This window comes from Trichoplax adhaerens, genomic scaffold, assembly GCF_000150275.1.
Source record: "Trichoplax adhaerens TRIADscaffold_1 genomic scaffold, whole genome shotgun sequence".
In the NCBI taxonomy this organism is placed as follows: domain Eukaryota; kingdom Metazoa; phylum Placozoa; class Uniplacotomia; order Trichoplacea; family Trichoplacidae; genus Trichoplax; species Trichoplax adhaerens.
The window spans coordinates 10166996-10181090 of record NW_002060943.1 but is presented as its reverse complement, the minus strand read 5'-3'; the positions used below and the strand labels follow the sequence as shown (position 1 = coordinate 10181090).

At 32.9% G+C, this 14095-nt stretch overlaps 2 protein-coding genes across 2 annotated transcripts; one reads left to right on the top strand and one right to left on the bottom strand.

Moving 5' to 3' along the window:
• Window positions 1-1073: 1073 nt before the first annotated feature.
• Window positions 1074-6004, top strand: TRIADDRAFT_49773 (uncharacterized protein; the record flags this gene model as incomplete). The annotated part of the gene is made up of 5 exons (XM_002108932.1): window positions 1074-1097; window positions 3566-3723; window positions 3878-4062; window positions 4485-4876; window positions 4943-6004. 5 exons carry the CDS (start codon window positions 1074-1076, stop codon window positions 6002-6004), a joined length of 1821 nt encoding a protein of 606 aa, XP_002108968.1.
• Window positions 6005-6493: 489 nt separating this feature from the next.
• On the bottom strand, window positions 6494-13034 carry TRIADDRAFT_52495 (uncharacterized protein; the record flags this gene model as incomplete). The annotated part of the gene is made up of 11 exons (XM_002108191.1): window positions 6494-6510; window positions 7196-7323; window positions 7435-7491; window positions 7567-7904; window positions 8013-8067; window positions 8162-8316; window positions 8431-8568; window positions 8860-8958; window positions 10242-10303; window positions 11683-11779; window positions 12978-13034. 11 exons carry the CDS (start codon window positions 13032-13034, stop codon window positions 6494-6496), a joined length of 1203 nt encoding a protein of 400 aa, XP_002108227.1.
• Window positions 13035-14095: the final 1061 nt, after the last annotated feature.

Below are 14095 nucleotides of genomic sequence, written 5' to 3'. Positions count from 1 at the left end.
AATTGTTCTACTGTACTGTACTGTACATTAAAGTGACAGGACTGTACAGTACAGTACAGTACTGTACATTTTTTCTTTCTTTTCTTTTATCGACAGTACAGTACAATCTACTGTATAGTACAGTACTATAACATTTTGTCACTTTCGGGCAATATTTTTCTTTAAAAATACAGTAAAGCTATAATAGAATGGATATATTAATATTAAATGCTATGGAATGTAACAACTCTTAATCAGTACTTGCTTATTAAGATCACTGGTTGATGCTTTTCAAAGTGACAAAATACTTTGATACACCTGTACAGGGTTGTACGGTCGTGTGTAAAAACTTTGTACGGTAAACGTGTACTGACCTTTTCTTTAACCTCGATTGAATGCCCGACGCGTCACAGAGTTCAAGAAAAAAACGAACTGTACTGTACAGTACAACTGTTTTTTTCTCAACTCTATGGCGTACAGTACAGTACCGTACTGTACTGTACTGTACTGTACAGTACTGTACAGAACAGTGTTTCAGTACAGTATGAACTGTAAAATAAAATTTTTCGTACTGTAATCTCTGATGAGATTACCGCAACACTACCGTACTGTACAGTATTATGGATGCGGCTGATAAAACCACGAGTTGAAAAATCGTGTAAAAACGATTTTCTTTGAAAAGTTTCACTGGCTTATTGTTCACTGTACTGTACTGTACTGTACTGTACTGTACAGTGTACAGTACAGGACAGTACAGTGAAGTGTACTGTACTATACTTTACAGACGTACAGTACTGTACAGTACAGTACAGTACAGTACAGTACACTACTGTGGTTGCAATAGATATATACTGTAGTAGACTACAAGTTGAAGCAACAGATGCTTCCGAGAAGGCGTGCATCCGGGTGTATCTTCTGTGTGTATAAGAAGGATCTATCATCCATTTTCGAATATCGTAGGCTTGAAAGGCAAGACAGTATACATCGAAGGTAGCCATCATGACCGCTTTTTTGAGGTAATATGAGCTTCGTTATTTATAGCTTTAGAATTGCTTTGTAAATTATTTATTCAACATACTGAGACGTTGATAGCGATGAAATTTGCAGTGTCGTATGCTGTATCAGTAGTGCAGTAACTAAAGTACTGTACGAACAGAATGAATAAATAATAATATAATACATATATAATTTATTTATGGATTGTGTACTGTACACTCCACATACGTGACTAGAGAGAAGTTAGTTATACATGGTCGAACACATGGATAATGAATAGCTTTACAGGGAGAAATAGTTTTGGCATCGGTGTAGGAAAGCACGGTTTAATAGTATTAGATATACAGTAGTAGAGTACGACTCATAGATGGCTGCATTTTTTGATATCAATGTTTAAAGAAACAACGCCTACATTCACTAATTCGCCTGTGGAGTACATAGTATTGTAAATGTATCGTAGATTCCTACTTAATAGGTGGCAAATGAAGATGTAATGAAAGAAATGGCGTTATGTCTAGTGTACTGTATGAATGAAATCAATGTTGAGTATTGTATCTCGCAATTTTAAGAGATTGAGATAACGATTACAGGATAATTCTCAAGATAAACTTTGATATAACAAACGCTGTACAGTACAGTAGTCATGTTACACATACTATAGAAACCCTGGGAAACTTTACACGCTATGCGCGTATGATCTTAGGATTGATATCATAGTTAATTAAAATCATTTACAGCAGAGTACAGTATTAGCAACGACACCAGCTCGTTTAAAGTATGTTTTTGTAGATTGTTGTAGCAGTGATTCACTGATGAACTGAATGGATGGATATACCGTATATATACTGTATGTGCTCGTATTGAATTAAACAACATATCATACATACTGCATACTGTATATATTTCCAGTACATACTGTATGTTACTGTATTAGTAAGAATACTATTTGATTTTATTCGTCATTATGCAGCAATAGTAATGACATATGTACCGTTTGCAAGTAACTTATAGAATTGTCTTAGCCTAACATTATTGTGTATGGTTTATATATTGAGCGTATACTCGTATAGTATAGTATAGTATAGTCCGTATTGTATGAATTGTCATTTGTCAAAGTTTACTTTCATATAGAAACGACATTTTACAGCAATATATTTGAATCCTGTATTTTCAGAATTGTTGAGTACGATTGGAGTTTTTTTACTTAATGCAGAGGAATGATTAGTGATTAAATTAATAACTTGTCATTTGCGAATTGGGATCATTTATGTATAAAGAATAGCATTAAAAATCAATACCAACAGACCAATTACTGTACAGTGGATGATCACATCAGTCGCGCTACTTGCCTGTTTTAAATGTGGCACAGCTGTGATTATTGATAAGCGCATATTTTATCTCATTATTACGGAAACAAGTATTCATCTTGATAACCTAAGAATAATATAATATTGCAAGTTATTATTTATCAATAGTACCGCTTATCTGTGAATAATACTTTGAAAGATTACACCGATTACTGTATAAAAGTATATACTCGTATGTACAGTACTGTGGTAATTTTTTATTGGTCCACTACCGTAATGTGTAATATACATTATCGTTCCTGTACAAAGGCTAATTTACTCGTACCTCTGATTTTTAAATGGTGATGTATAACAGTATACTGTAGGAATTCTATTTATAGTACTGTATTGTTTTCACACATCAATTAACAGTTAACACGATATACATACAGCATTACAGCTAACAATGGTGTTATGGCAATTGCAATAATTCACAAATAATTTTTTTCTAAATTACTAGCTAAAATACCTGCTCAATGAACAACTAATCCTTTTAATTAATAACGTATCTTAGTTTTCTCCATTGATTAATACTTTAATTCATGTAATTCCAAAATATACCAAGTTTAACAGAGTAGAAAACACTGTATTAAAGCAAGATAAGAAATTGCCTGTCTATGCCTTCAGAAAAGTATAATAAATTCCGTTAATGGAAATAGGCAAGATACGTAGTATCTTTTGTAAACACTATTCTGTACTGAATATATAATAATAAAAGATAACGGAGATATGCAACATGTACTATTATGAATTAGGATCGCTGTATTGTAGATTACCTGAAAGAAAATCTTTATGTGCAGTCGCTGGGCAGCTATCAGAACTGAACATCAGTAACATATTTAAAATTCTTGACTCACTAGAAATTACAATAATTTATGCGATGAAAGAAAGTGGTTAACGTACATTACATCTGGCATCCATAAATTATGTGATGGCTACTTATAGTAGGCGCTATGTCAGTGTTTTTTGCTTTTATTATTCGTTAGTACCCACATTCCTTCTACTGTACATATTAAGCATTTACGTTCTTGATACGTTGAAGAACATGTTACTATTACTAAAGTGGCCGTACTCTGAGGCTTGCCTTAAAGTGATGTACAATAAACCGATGATTTATTTAATTTTTTAACAGGCAACCATTGAATAAACTCACTCTCTCAAAACTAGTTCGAAAGGCACCTATATTAACGAGAGGTAGTTTTCGTGCCTTCGGTGCCGTAAGCGCCAACGAAGGTGTCAGTAAGTTAGCGCCAAAAATTCGCCAATTTATCGAAGAAAATGCAAAATTGTGTCAACCGGATAACATCCACGTGTGCGATGGATCGGAAGAGGAAAATGCAACACTAATCAATCAATTGCTAAATATTGGAATGATAAAAAAGTTACCGAAGTATGAAAATTGGTGAGCTATTATTATATATATTTTAATAACGCGAGGAGTACGTATTGTAGCATTCATTAATAGTTTTATGATACAAATGTAACCACTATCTACAGTATTCATATCACATTATGTTTTATTAATCAGTTGAAATTTAAAATGATTTTAATAATAGTTATATAGCGCGAACTGACCCTGCAGATGTTGCCCGGGTTGAAAGTAAAACGTATATATGTACCAACGATAAACGAGAAACTGTACCTATCTTAAAAGAAGGCGTTAGTCAACAACTTGGCAATTGGATGGGCATATCAAATATGGAAAATGAATTGGGTGAAAGATTTCCCGGTTGTATGAAAGGTAGACTAAAGTAGAACAATGACTACTTTGGACATTGTAGTACCGTATAAAACTTTGTATACTTCTTGGTCACCCAAAAGTACTTTATGTTAATAGCCAGTGCACAATTTTTGCATGTGTAAAGCCTATCAATTGTTGTTTAACAGTAACTTACTGTTGTTAGTTATATTTATATTGTTATAAATTCCATTAACTGCAACACCTGCTTTAACAGCCAGTGTAGAATTTTATATATCTAAAAGTCAACCAATTGTTGTTTAAAAACAGTAATTTACTGTTGTTGGATATAATTGTTATAAATTCCATAAACTGTAACATTTATATTTTTAGCTAAAATAGGAATGACGTAACTATTTATATAGAAAATTTTAACTAGTTCGATGTGATTTGGTATCATAATATGTTGATAATTGGTTTTTTAGGGCGAACAATGTATGTTATTCCGTTTAGCATGGGACCAGTTGGATCACCCTTATCGAAAATTGGAATACAATTGACAGATTCCGCCTATGTTGTCGCGAGTATGCGAATCATGACCAGAATGGGCCAAAATGTCTTAGAACAGTTAGGTCAAGACGATTTCGTGAAATGTTTACATTCTGTTGGCCAGCCTTTGCCTCTGAAAGCTCCAAGCAAATATGTTTGGCCTTGTAATCCTGCAGCGACGATCGTATCTCACTTCCCTGATAGAAATATGATTGCATCATTTGGAAGTGGATATGGAGGTAATTCGCTGCTTGGTAAAAAGTGCTTTGCACTACGTATTGCATCGTCCATAGCCAGAAGGGAAGGATGGCTTGCCGAGCATATGCTGGTACATCATTGTTACTAGTATCAAATTATAAACATCATAAAAATATACATTTTATTTGGGTTTTAGATTTTGGGAATAACTAATCCAAATGGAGTTAAAAAGTATTTTGCAGCTGCTTTTCCTAGCGCTTGCGGCAAAACCAACTTGGCAATGATGTTACCTAGTCTACCTGGATGGAAGGTTGAATGCGTAGGAGACGATATTGCATGGATGAAATTCGATAGCGAAGGGAAACTACGTGCAATAAATCCAGAGGCTGGATTTTTTGGTGTTGCACCTGGTACTTCCATGGCAACAAACCCTAATGCTATGAAAACCATCGAACGCAATACGATATTCACAAACGTAGCAGAAACTAGCGATGGTGGTTTCTATTGGGAAGGCCTCGAAGATCAGATCTCTGATGAGACAGAATGCACTGATTGGTTGGGAAATAAGTGGAATCGCACTATGAAAACTAATGCAGCTCACCCCAATTCTCGTTTTTGTACACCTTCTCAGCAATGTCCTATCATGGATCCGGAATGGGAGAGTACAGCAGGTGTACCTATTGATGCTATTTTATTTGGAGGTCGTCGTCCTATTACTGTTCCTCTTGTCTATGAATCATTCAGCTGGCAACATGGCATTTTTGTGGGAGCTTCTATGAGGTCTGAAGCCACTGCTGCTGCTGAACATAAAGGTAAAGAAGTTATGCATGACCCTTTTGCCATGAGGCCGTTCTTAGGCTATAATTTTGGACGATATCTTGAACATTGGCTGAGTATGCAAGATAAGCCGAATGCAAAAATGCCTAAAATATTTCACGTCAACTGGTTTAGAAAACATAATGATAAATTCCTTTGGCCTGGTTTTGGCGAAAATGCACGTGTTTTGGAATGGATATTTCGTCGCACTGAAGGCGAAGATGTTGCAGAGGCTCGTCCTATTGGTTACGTTCCCAAGGCAGATTCTATTAACACTGATGGCCTTCATGGGGTTGACATGGGCGAACTAATGAGTACTCCAAGAGATGAATGGTTACAAGAAACTGTTGATGTTGAAAAATATTTTGAAGAGCAAGTAGCTGATGATCTACCTGTATTTATCAAGCAGGAATTGGATAATTTACGTGTGAGACTGCAATAGGCTTAAACGCTATTGACACACTTCACAGTATCATTTCACGTTTATTTAATTGTAATGATCTTATCAATAATATGTGTCGTCTAGTTATTATTTTACTTTGAAGTAGCCATTTTCCTTTGATGTTATCATGTATTAAAGTGGATAGTATTCGAATAAAATAACGTATTTCAATCCAATCAATTTTATTGCAGCATTTTAACATTGAAGCTCTCATTTAGTCTTTGCACACAATAAGCAAAATTAGTAATGACTTTTGTAATAAATAAAACAGTCTAATCAGTTATAACCTAGTTTTCTCAGAAGTATCAGAAAAGACATGAATTGATATTAGGTAAATCGTTAGTCATTATTATGACGACGCTGTAGATTATCGATATATAAAATAGTTATTCTTGCACCAATCTTCGAACCGTTAATATGCTTATAAAGATCGTTGCCTCTCTGTGTCCAGCTTTCAGTATTGTAGTATCATTGTTTATTTGAGGTAACTCATGTATCGCGGACACCTAGTATTAAGAATGTAATAGTAACCGTAGTAAATTTTACAATGGTGTAGCATACCTACAAGACCTGAAATAGAGAACTTAGGAAATCGTGATACTGATATACCATAATATAAACGATACCACATTAAAAATGAAATTGATTTCAATACGTAATTAATCAGAGGCTGTCTTAAAGTATTCTCGTACAAATTAGAGTGTAAGCTTTACATTCTAAGAAAGTATTCATAATACAATAAGGATTTAGGAGTTGCTACACATATTCATGTGATGTTTACAAATCACTAAAGCTCAAATGCCACAACAGATATACCTTAGTTAATACTATAAAATTTCTGCTTTTACCAGTTATTTAATTATTTAATATCTTCATTATATTAGCTCAAAATGAAAGAACTTAAATTTGTATAATGGAAAGAGTGAGGTCATACGTATATTTCAATGGCGATAACCTAGCGGTAACGCATTTAGAAATTGTATCCTGCTGACATCAAGTGATATTTCTATGAAACACAGCAATCATAGATAAAAGGAATATTATCAAATGTATTGTATAAAGTAAATCGATTATCATACTGTTAATACAAATAATGCTTTATGTGTATTAATTATAATGAAAGATTTCAACAATGTATGAAATATTTGTAGATAGCAATGGATATAACTAAAAGGATTGATATAGGCAAACCAGCACGATATAAGTAACGCAAAAGAAAACTTCGTCGCTCATTTTTAACAACTTTCTTCTTAATTTCGGCAACTAAAGTTGCGGTCTTTTCTTGCTTCTCCTTATAGCTTCTATGTCGTAAGGATTGACTGGTATAGCATGCGAAATATGTATAATACGGTATAGTAATCAATATATCTGATAGTCCTGATTAAGATAACAGCAATACGTCAACTTTGACGAACAGAAACAAATTTTACCCAGATGTATCTTCTGGAGAATTGTTATTCGATTCACTCGCTGAATTTGAAGAATTTCTGTATGTAAAATTATAGAAATTTTAATTTCAGTAAAAAAACGCAATTTAGCACATACATTAATGTTCAAATTACCTTAGATCTACGGATTGATCTTTAGTACTAGTATTACTATTATAAACGGTTATAGAGTCATTTGTTGTAGTACGAAGAGTTGATCTACTCCTCTTCGGCTTGGAAGGTGCTGCAGATGTTGATACCTTCTTGATGTTACGTTTAAGATTATCATTACTAATATCAAAATTTATTGAACAGGAAATCTTATCATGTCTTAGGATTTTAAACGCGCCATAAAGAGTGACTTCATACGCAAAGCGTAACTGTTCTTGTGTTTGCACTAAGCCTTTCCTACACTTTCTCATATCAATTAAGATCTCCTTTGGTTGTACTGACAAATCCTCATTTTCTTGAATCTGTAGCGACATAATCGGCAATTAAATGCAAAATAATTATGTAATTACCTCACTATAAATTGAAGTGTAGCATTTACTAAAGGTAAAATAAGTTGCTAAACTACGTACTTGTAAAAGGCATAAGTTGACTAGACAATAAGTTCCTGAACGACCAATTCCAGCGCTATATAAGTAGATTAGTGGTATGATTAATGATTTGGAAATTAAATCTTTAGTATCATGGGAAAATCAATTAATTCATACGCTAGTGATGCTACCTGCAATGACTAATGAGTGGACCATATTCTGTGCTATGGCTCTCAGAATTTCTGATACGATCCACAAATTCATAAAATGAAGCAGGAGATCTTGGAACGCCAAAATCGGGCCAGGACGTAAAATGATACTGAAAAATAGTTCTTGACTCGCTATCCTGGAAGAAAAATTTATGATGCTCTTATAAATTAAGTTGAATTACAAATTATCTAAATAGAAAGTGCACTGTGTACAAATAGTAAAATAAGTATTGACCCAAATGGAATCTAACCTTTTCGTTTACAAGGTTAAGCTGTCGAATGATGCAATCGTCACTCTCGTATATTTCTTCAGTTAAAGTCACTTGAAAGTGATTTCTAAAACGTAGGGGCTGATTTTTATGCAACGGCCAGTATTGGTAACACTTAATCTAAAGGTAGAATTGAATTGGCATTTTGTCATTTACGAAAATACGATGTAAATATCGTATGAGTAAGAACATACTGCAGGATTATTTAATTCAAAATTAGAGCAGTATGTTGACTAGAAAGATTAATTAAGGCTACAGTAACCATCGTTAAGGATTGGCTATCTACTGTAAAGTCCCTAAATCGTCAGCGCTGGACTATGATTATCTGTAAATGCTATCACGTTTTTGTTCTATTTTCTAACATACAATATATTCTACTTTTGAGTAATGTGAGAACAGATAAGAACTTACAGATCCATTTTCGGTTAGCTTGTTTAACATTACGATTCCTCTACTGTTCTGTTCCCATACCATTTGCCAAAAACTAGCAGCTGTATGGTCAAGCGGACCCTTTATCCGAACAAAAAGCATCGTATCTTAAAATCTATAACATATAAAACCATCAGATTATTTGAATTTATGAATTACATTCTTTGTAGCATAGTGAATTATATATAACCTTATATGTGAGAATATATAAGAACTAATATTAAATCTTAAAAAGCTATAAAGGTAATTGTAGTATGATACTATACTTTATAGTAAAGTTCAGAAAATAGAGTGTGATTTTGCATAAAGTAATCTTTTTAGGGTGGCTTTCATGTTCTTTGCTACGAAAAAGTTGTATGACCGCGACTATCAGTTATAATTAACTAGATATACTATGTAATATTAATAATACTGTACCTTCGCTATGTTTTACCAGTGATATAGAATTTTGTTATAAAAACTACTACAGTGATCAGTAGTTACCGAAGGAAAACTTTTGAATACCTTATTTATGGTACGCTAAATTGCTTCGATGTCAGAAATATTACTTCGCTATTAACTTAATGGCAAAAAGTTAACATTTTGGCTTATTGTATGTCTGTTATTTACCTGGGTTAGGATATATATCCTGCTTAAATTTGGAACCTTTAGAAATAATGATACTCAGTTAGATGATCCATTGTAAATCAGTTTTTATGCGGTATTGCTTAACAGAACAGTGAATTGTTGGTGGGATATCGAATGTGATGGATTATAACTTTAAAGTAAGATCAAAATAATTTAACTAATTTCATAGCTTTTGCATTGTCATAGTTGTAGTAAAAAGGGATACAAATAACTGCTTTTTTGAGAGTAGCTGAATTTATTATGGATACAGTCTTTAAATTCAATCAAGTAATTCGTTATTAATTGCAAATAACATCTATCTCATTCACTAGTCATATATACTAAAAGCAAAAAGCTTTTATGTCGGGTGAAATACAGTCCAGGATAAGTATTTCAAATAATGAAATATCGAAGCGAACCGATATGCGAGCAATGACCTAAATTTTGTATATCTATGTGTATTTACCAATTAAAATATCATAAAAACAGAAATCAATGAAGTGCAAGCGACACTATTTATCTCTGATTAGCAAGTAAACATAAAACGTAGTAAGAGAAGTGTGAAAAGTGAAATATTGCTAGCATATAGATACATATGTATTCTACTTTGTACATTTATATTGCTGATAAATCCCCCAAATTTGCTGCTGCTTTATATTGTACTATACAATAATTTGACTATTATTACGTAATTACAAACTGACTATACCTACCGTTCGGTGTTACATCGAAATTGTACAATATATTCGTAGCCTTACCGAAACAAAGCTGGCATTAATGTAATCATTCTCGCCTTTGAGTTTAACCCGCGTTTCATCGTCTAATTGAGGAATAGTACACGAAAAATCATTACAATTTAGTTATGCTAAGTTTAACAATTTCTGTATTGTGTGATGTTATAACAAATAATGCGGCTTTGAATATTTTTCATGGCATTGTTACTTTAAGGAACGTTCTACATTATGTTATATCATGGTTCTATTTAATTTTTAACAGAGTAGTAGTTCAATTAAAGGGGATAAATTCGTCATGCCATCAATCGGCCTTCATATGGAGTATAAAGAAAATACTCAAACAATCTCATTAATTATTATGTAAGTTTATCCTGCTTTTAGTTAGTTAATATCAATGTGCACAAAGGCTAAATGCTTTAACAAATCTGTTTATCTTTTATCTTAAATAAACAATAATATCCAAACATAAGTGAAGACGGTAGCCTATTAAAGTACTGCAGTTATACCACTTTAATTAGCAATTAGCAACACTGTAATCTAAAGTTCTTTTATTTCCTTCATTAAGAGCGATAAGCTTCCAGAGTAATTCACGAATAAATACGATACGGCCAGAGTTTTCCATCCTATTAGAATTACTATACGCACATGTTATGGGGTAAATGAATAAATAAACAGCTTTAAGAGCAGAACTTTACGTCACCGTTAATACGAAGCGAGCTATTTGACTGAAAATAAAAAGCTAGATTACATTATTACTCCGATTTACTTCGTGTACGCGTATTTACTTATTAATCTTAACTTAAATAATTTATTAACCTAATAATAAAGACGTTTACCCTGTTTATACTGCATTTACTAATCAAGTAATCATATAATGTTTGCTACCATACATTATAGCCAAATGATATTAGATTGTGTACTATACCTATCTCAGGCGTAATTAGTAGACAAAGCTGCTGTAACATTTAGGGGCTAATTTAAAATTGATCATTCAACACTAGTTACCTCAAAGACATATATTTAAATAAAAGACAATTTATGGAGGATAACCCATATAGGAGATCACCATAAATATCCATCAGATTTTAAGATTGTGTATAAAAAATATAATTGAATAGTAATTGAAAAGTATTGATACAAATCGTGTAGAAATACAAAAATATCAAAGTACGCAAAATAGCATAGACATCTAGTTCCATCATTTTGTTTCTTAACTTAAAGCTATAAGTCTCAATTGCAATATCGTTATGAAAAATTTTAGCAAGTTCACCATCAGTCTCGGATCTAATTACAGCTTCCTAATGCTTACCTGAAGGGTTACTTCTAAGATATATTATATCTTACATTGATTTACACTGCAGCTCTAAATTTTTAACAACTACGTATGAACTGCATATAATAGTTATTAATGTAAGAAGCATTACTACACTCGTACGTGTATAACTAGCGTTTACTTATCGCTTACATGGTAAGACGTTATTGTAGCGATTTTTCTTGACATTAGAAGGCACCTTCGCTTGAACACATTTGTGTTTGATGTTATCGCTGGATTGAACGATAGACTGTAAGATGATGTATAGTTTATTTAAATTAGTAGGGTTTTAAATAGATTATAAATAAAATTAAATTTTTAAACATTGGGCATAGTGCAGTATATCAATGGTAATATCTGAAAAACAGTAAAGTGTATTTACCCTTCCTAATACTGTTTTTGCTTTATATTTTCTAAATTGATAATCATAATATATGAAGTTTACGCCTTGTGCAGTGAAATACGGATCATAGACAATTAAAGCGTATAATTCAGTGCGATATGATGTTAACAGCATGATATGTGCATACTGAAGAAGAGTCCTGGCCTATTAACTCAGTTAATTACAGTACTACGTAGAACGTTGATTATATTGGAATACAACTATTCTTAGAAGGAACACAAGAGGGTAACGATCGAGTTTAGTCGAGCTTAAATTTATGGCTTAAAGCCGTTAGCCTAAGCCTCTTAAACATAGAAACAAGTTTTAAGTACTGTACTATTGCTACATTTCAATTATTATGCCTACTATTCATTTCTTTAAAAACTACGTAATGCACGGTACTGTATAATATATAATCGTTTAGATCAGGTCATCTAGTAGATCTACTGTAGCAGCTAGTTAGTATATACTAGCATTTAGTACTAGATATCCCCTAAAAATTTGAGATTTCTGGTTTATGGAAAGATAGCAGTCAGCGTTGGTGGTAACTAATATGTATCATGATTATATGTAAGTTACATACTGGATAAGTTATTACTGTTCGTATGAATTGAATAAATAATTATAATTAATGTATAATCACTTCTACTGTACACTGTACAGTACAACAAAAGTGCAGGCTCTTCATTTAACGTTGAATCCGAGCATAACACTGTCCAAATTAAAACACTTTGATAGAAGGTTAAACGCAATAAATTGCTTGGAACCACCGTTTATAATACCATGATAATACCGTATCAATATTAAATCATATGAATAAATCAAAATTTACTACTACTATGATAATTATAATCTACTCTTCTGTACATAGTATGCATAGTGCACCACACTTGGCAATATCATCTTGCATATCACCTAGTACTTGGTAGAAGGGATTTACATCAAATACATGTAATACAATGATTGAAGATGCTAAATCTTGGATTAAATCTACACATCTATAGTAAATACCAACTGCTTATCAAGTTAATACGCGTATTATAACTTTTAAATTAGTTATACTTACTTTGTACAACTCTACCCAACCATTCGTATCATTTAATTGCTGATATTCTAAATCCATCTCAGCAGACGCTAAAATGCGAAGAGTACCGTACGGGGAAGGAATTAGGCAAGGCGGCTAGAAAGTACAGTCTTGATCGTTTTGCGTAATTAATAAAGAAAATTTTACTCTTTTCTTTCTACTTTTCCGTAGAAACTGTCAGACTGAAATCTATATTTTAAGGGGGTTGTTAATAGTTTAAATAGTTTAAATTTCGGAAACTTCCATGATTGGATTTCTGGCTGTTATTACAGTACAGCACAGTCACAGCCATACAGTACAGTATAACTACAGTAGACGTAAACCAACTTATGGTGTTCAACAGTACAGTACAGTACAGTACTGTACTGTAGAGCGTTGTGCCTACAGTACAGTACTGTACTGTACATACTGTAGGTGCTTAGTATTGTACATACTGTACAGTACACATATTTGACTACAAAGTACTGTAAAGTACGGCCTACAGTACAGTATGCCAAGTTGCCAACTACGAATTATAGGTTCTCATTACACCTGTCGATAGGGGACGATTTAGCTAGTTCACTATGGTCGGACTGGCCCTGTAACATCTGCAGTGCAGAGCCACGGCATCTTAGCTCTCCGCTGTATCTGTGCACTGTGCAGTACAACCAGCATGTTGTCCACATTGTTCATAAGAAAGTTTAGTGTTCATTTTAGTATTCAGTAGTACCTAGTACCAACTATATTATTTATTTATTATTTTTATTTACTATTGGCTAGCATGACTAGCAAAATATTACGTTCCTTAGGTTAAGAATTACAAGAAACTTACGAGAAACTAGCAGACAATAACAAACTGATTTAACCCTTCAATTAGATTGTTTTTGAACCACTTTCTATCACTTGTTTATTTGGTATACTGTATAACATTGCATAAACTAGACATATATTTGTACGTGCATATTAGAAAAGTGATTTGAAACAAAGTACTGTAACTAATGGTGAAAATAATAGAATTCGTCAACAACGCCTCGTTTTAGAATGACTTTATATACAGTATAGTACTGTATAGTAATCCGTCAGCAACGCGACGGGTGATTATACCGGTACAGTACTGTATC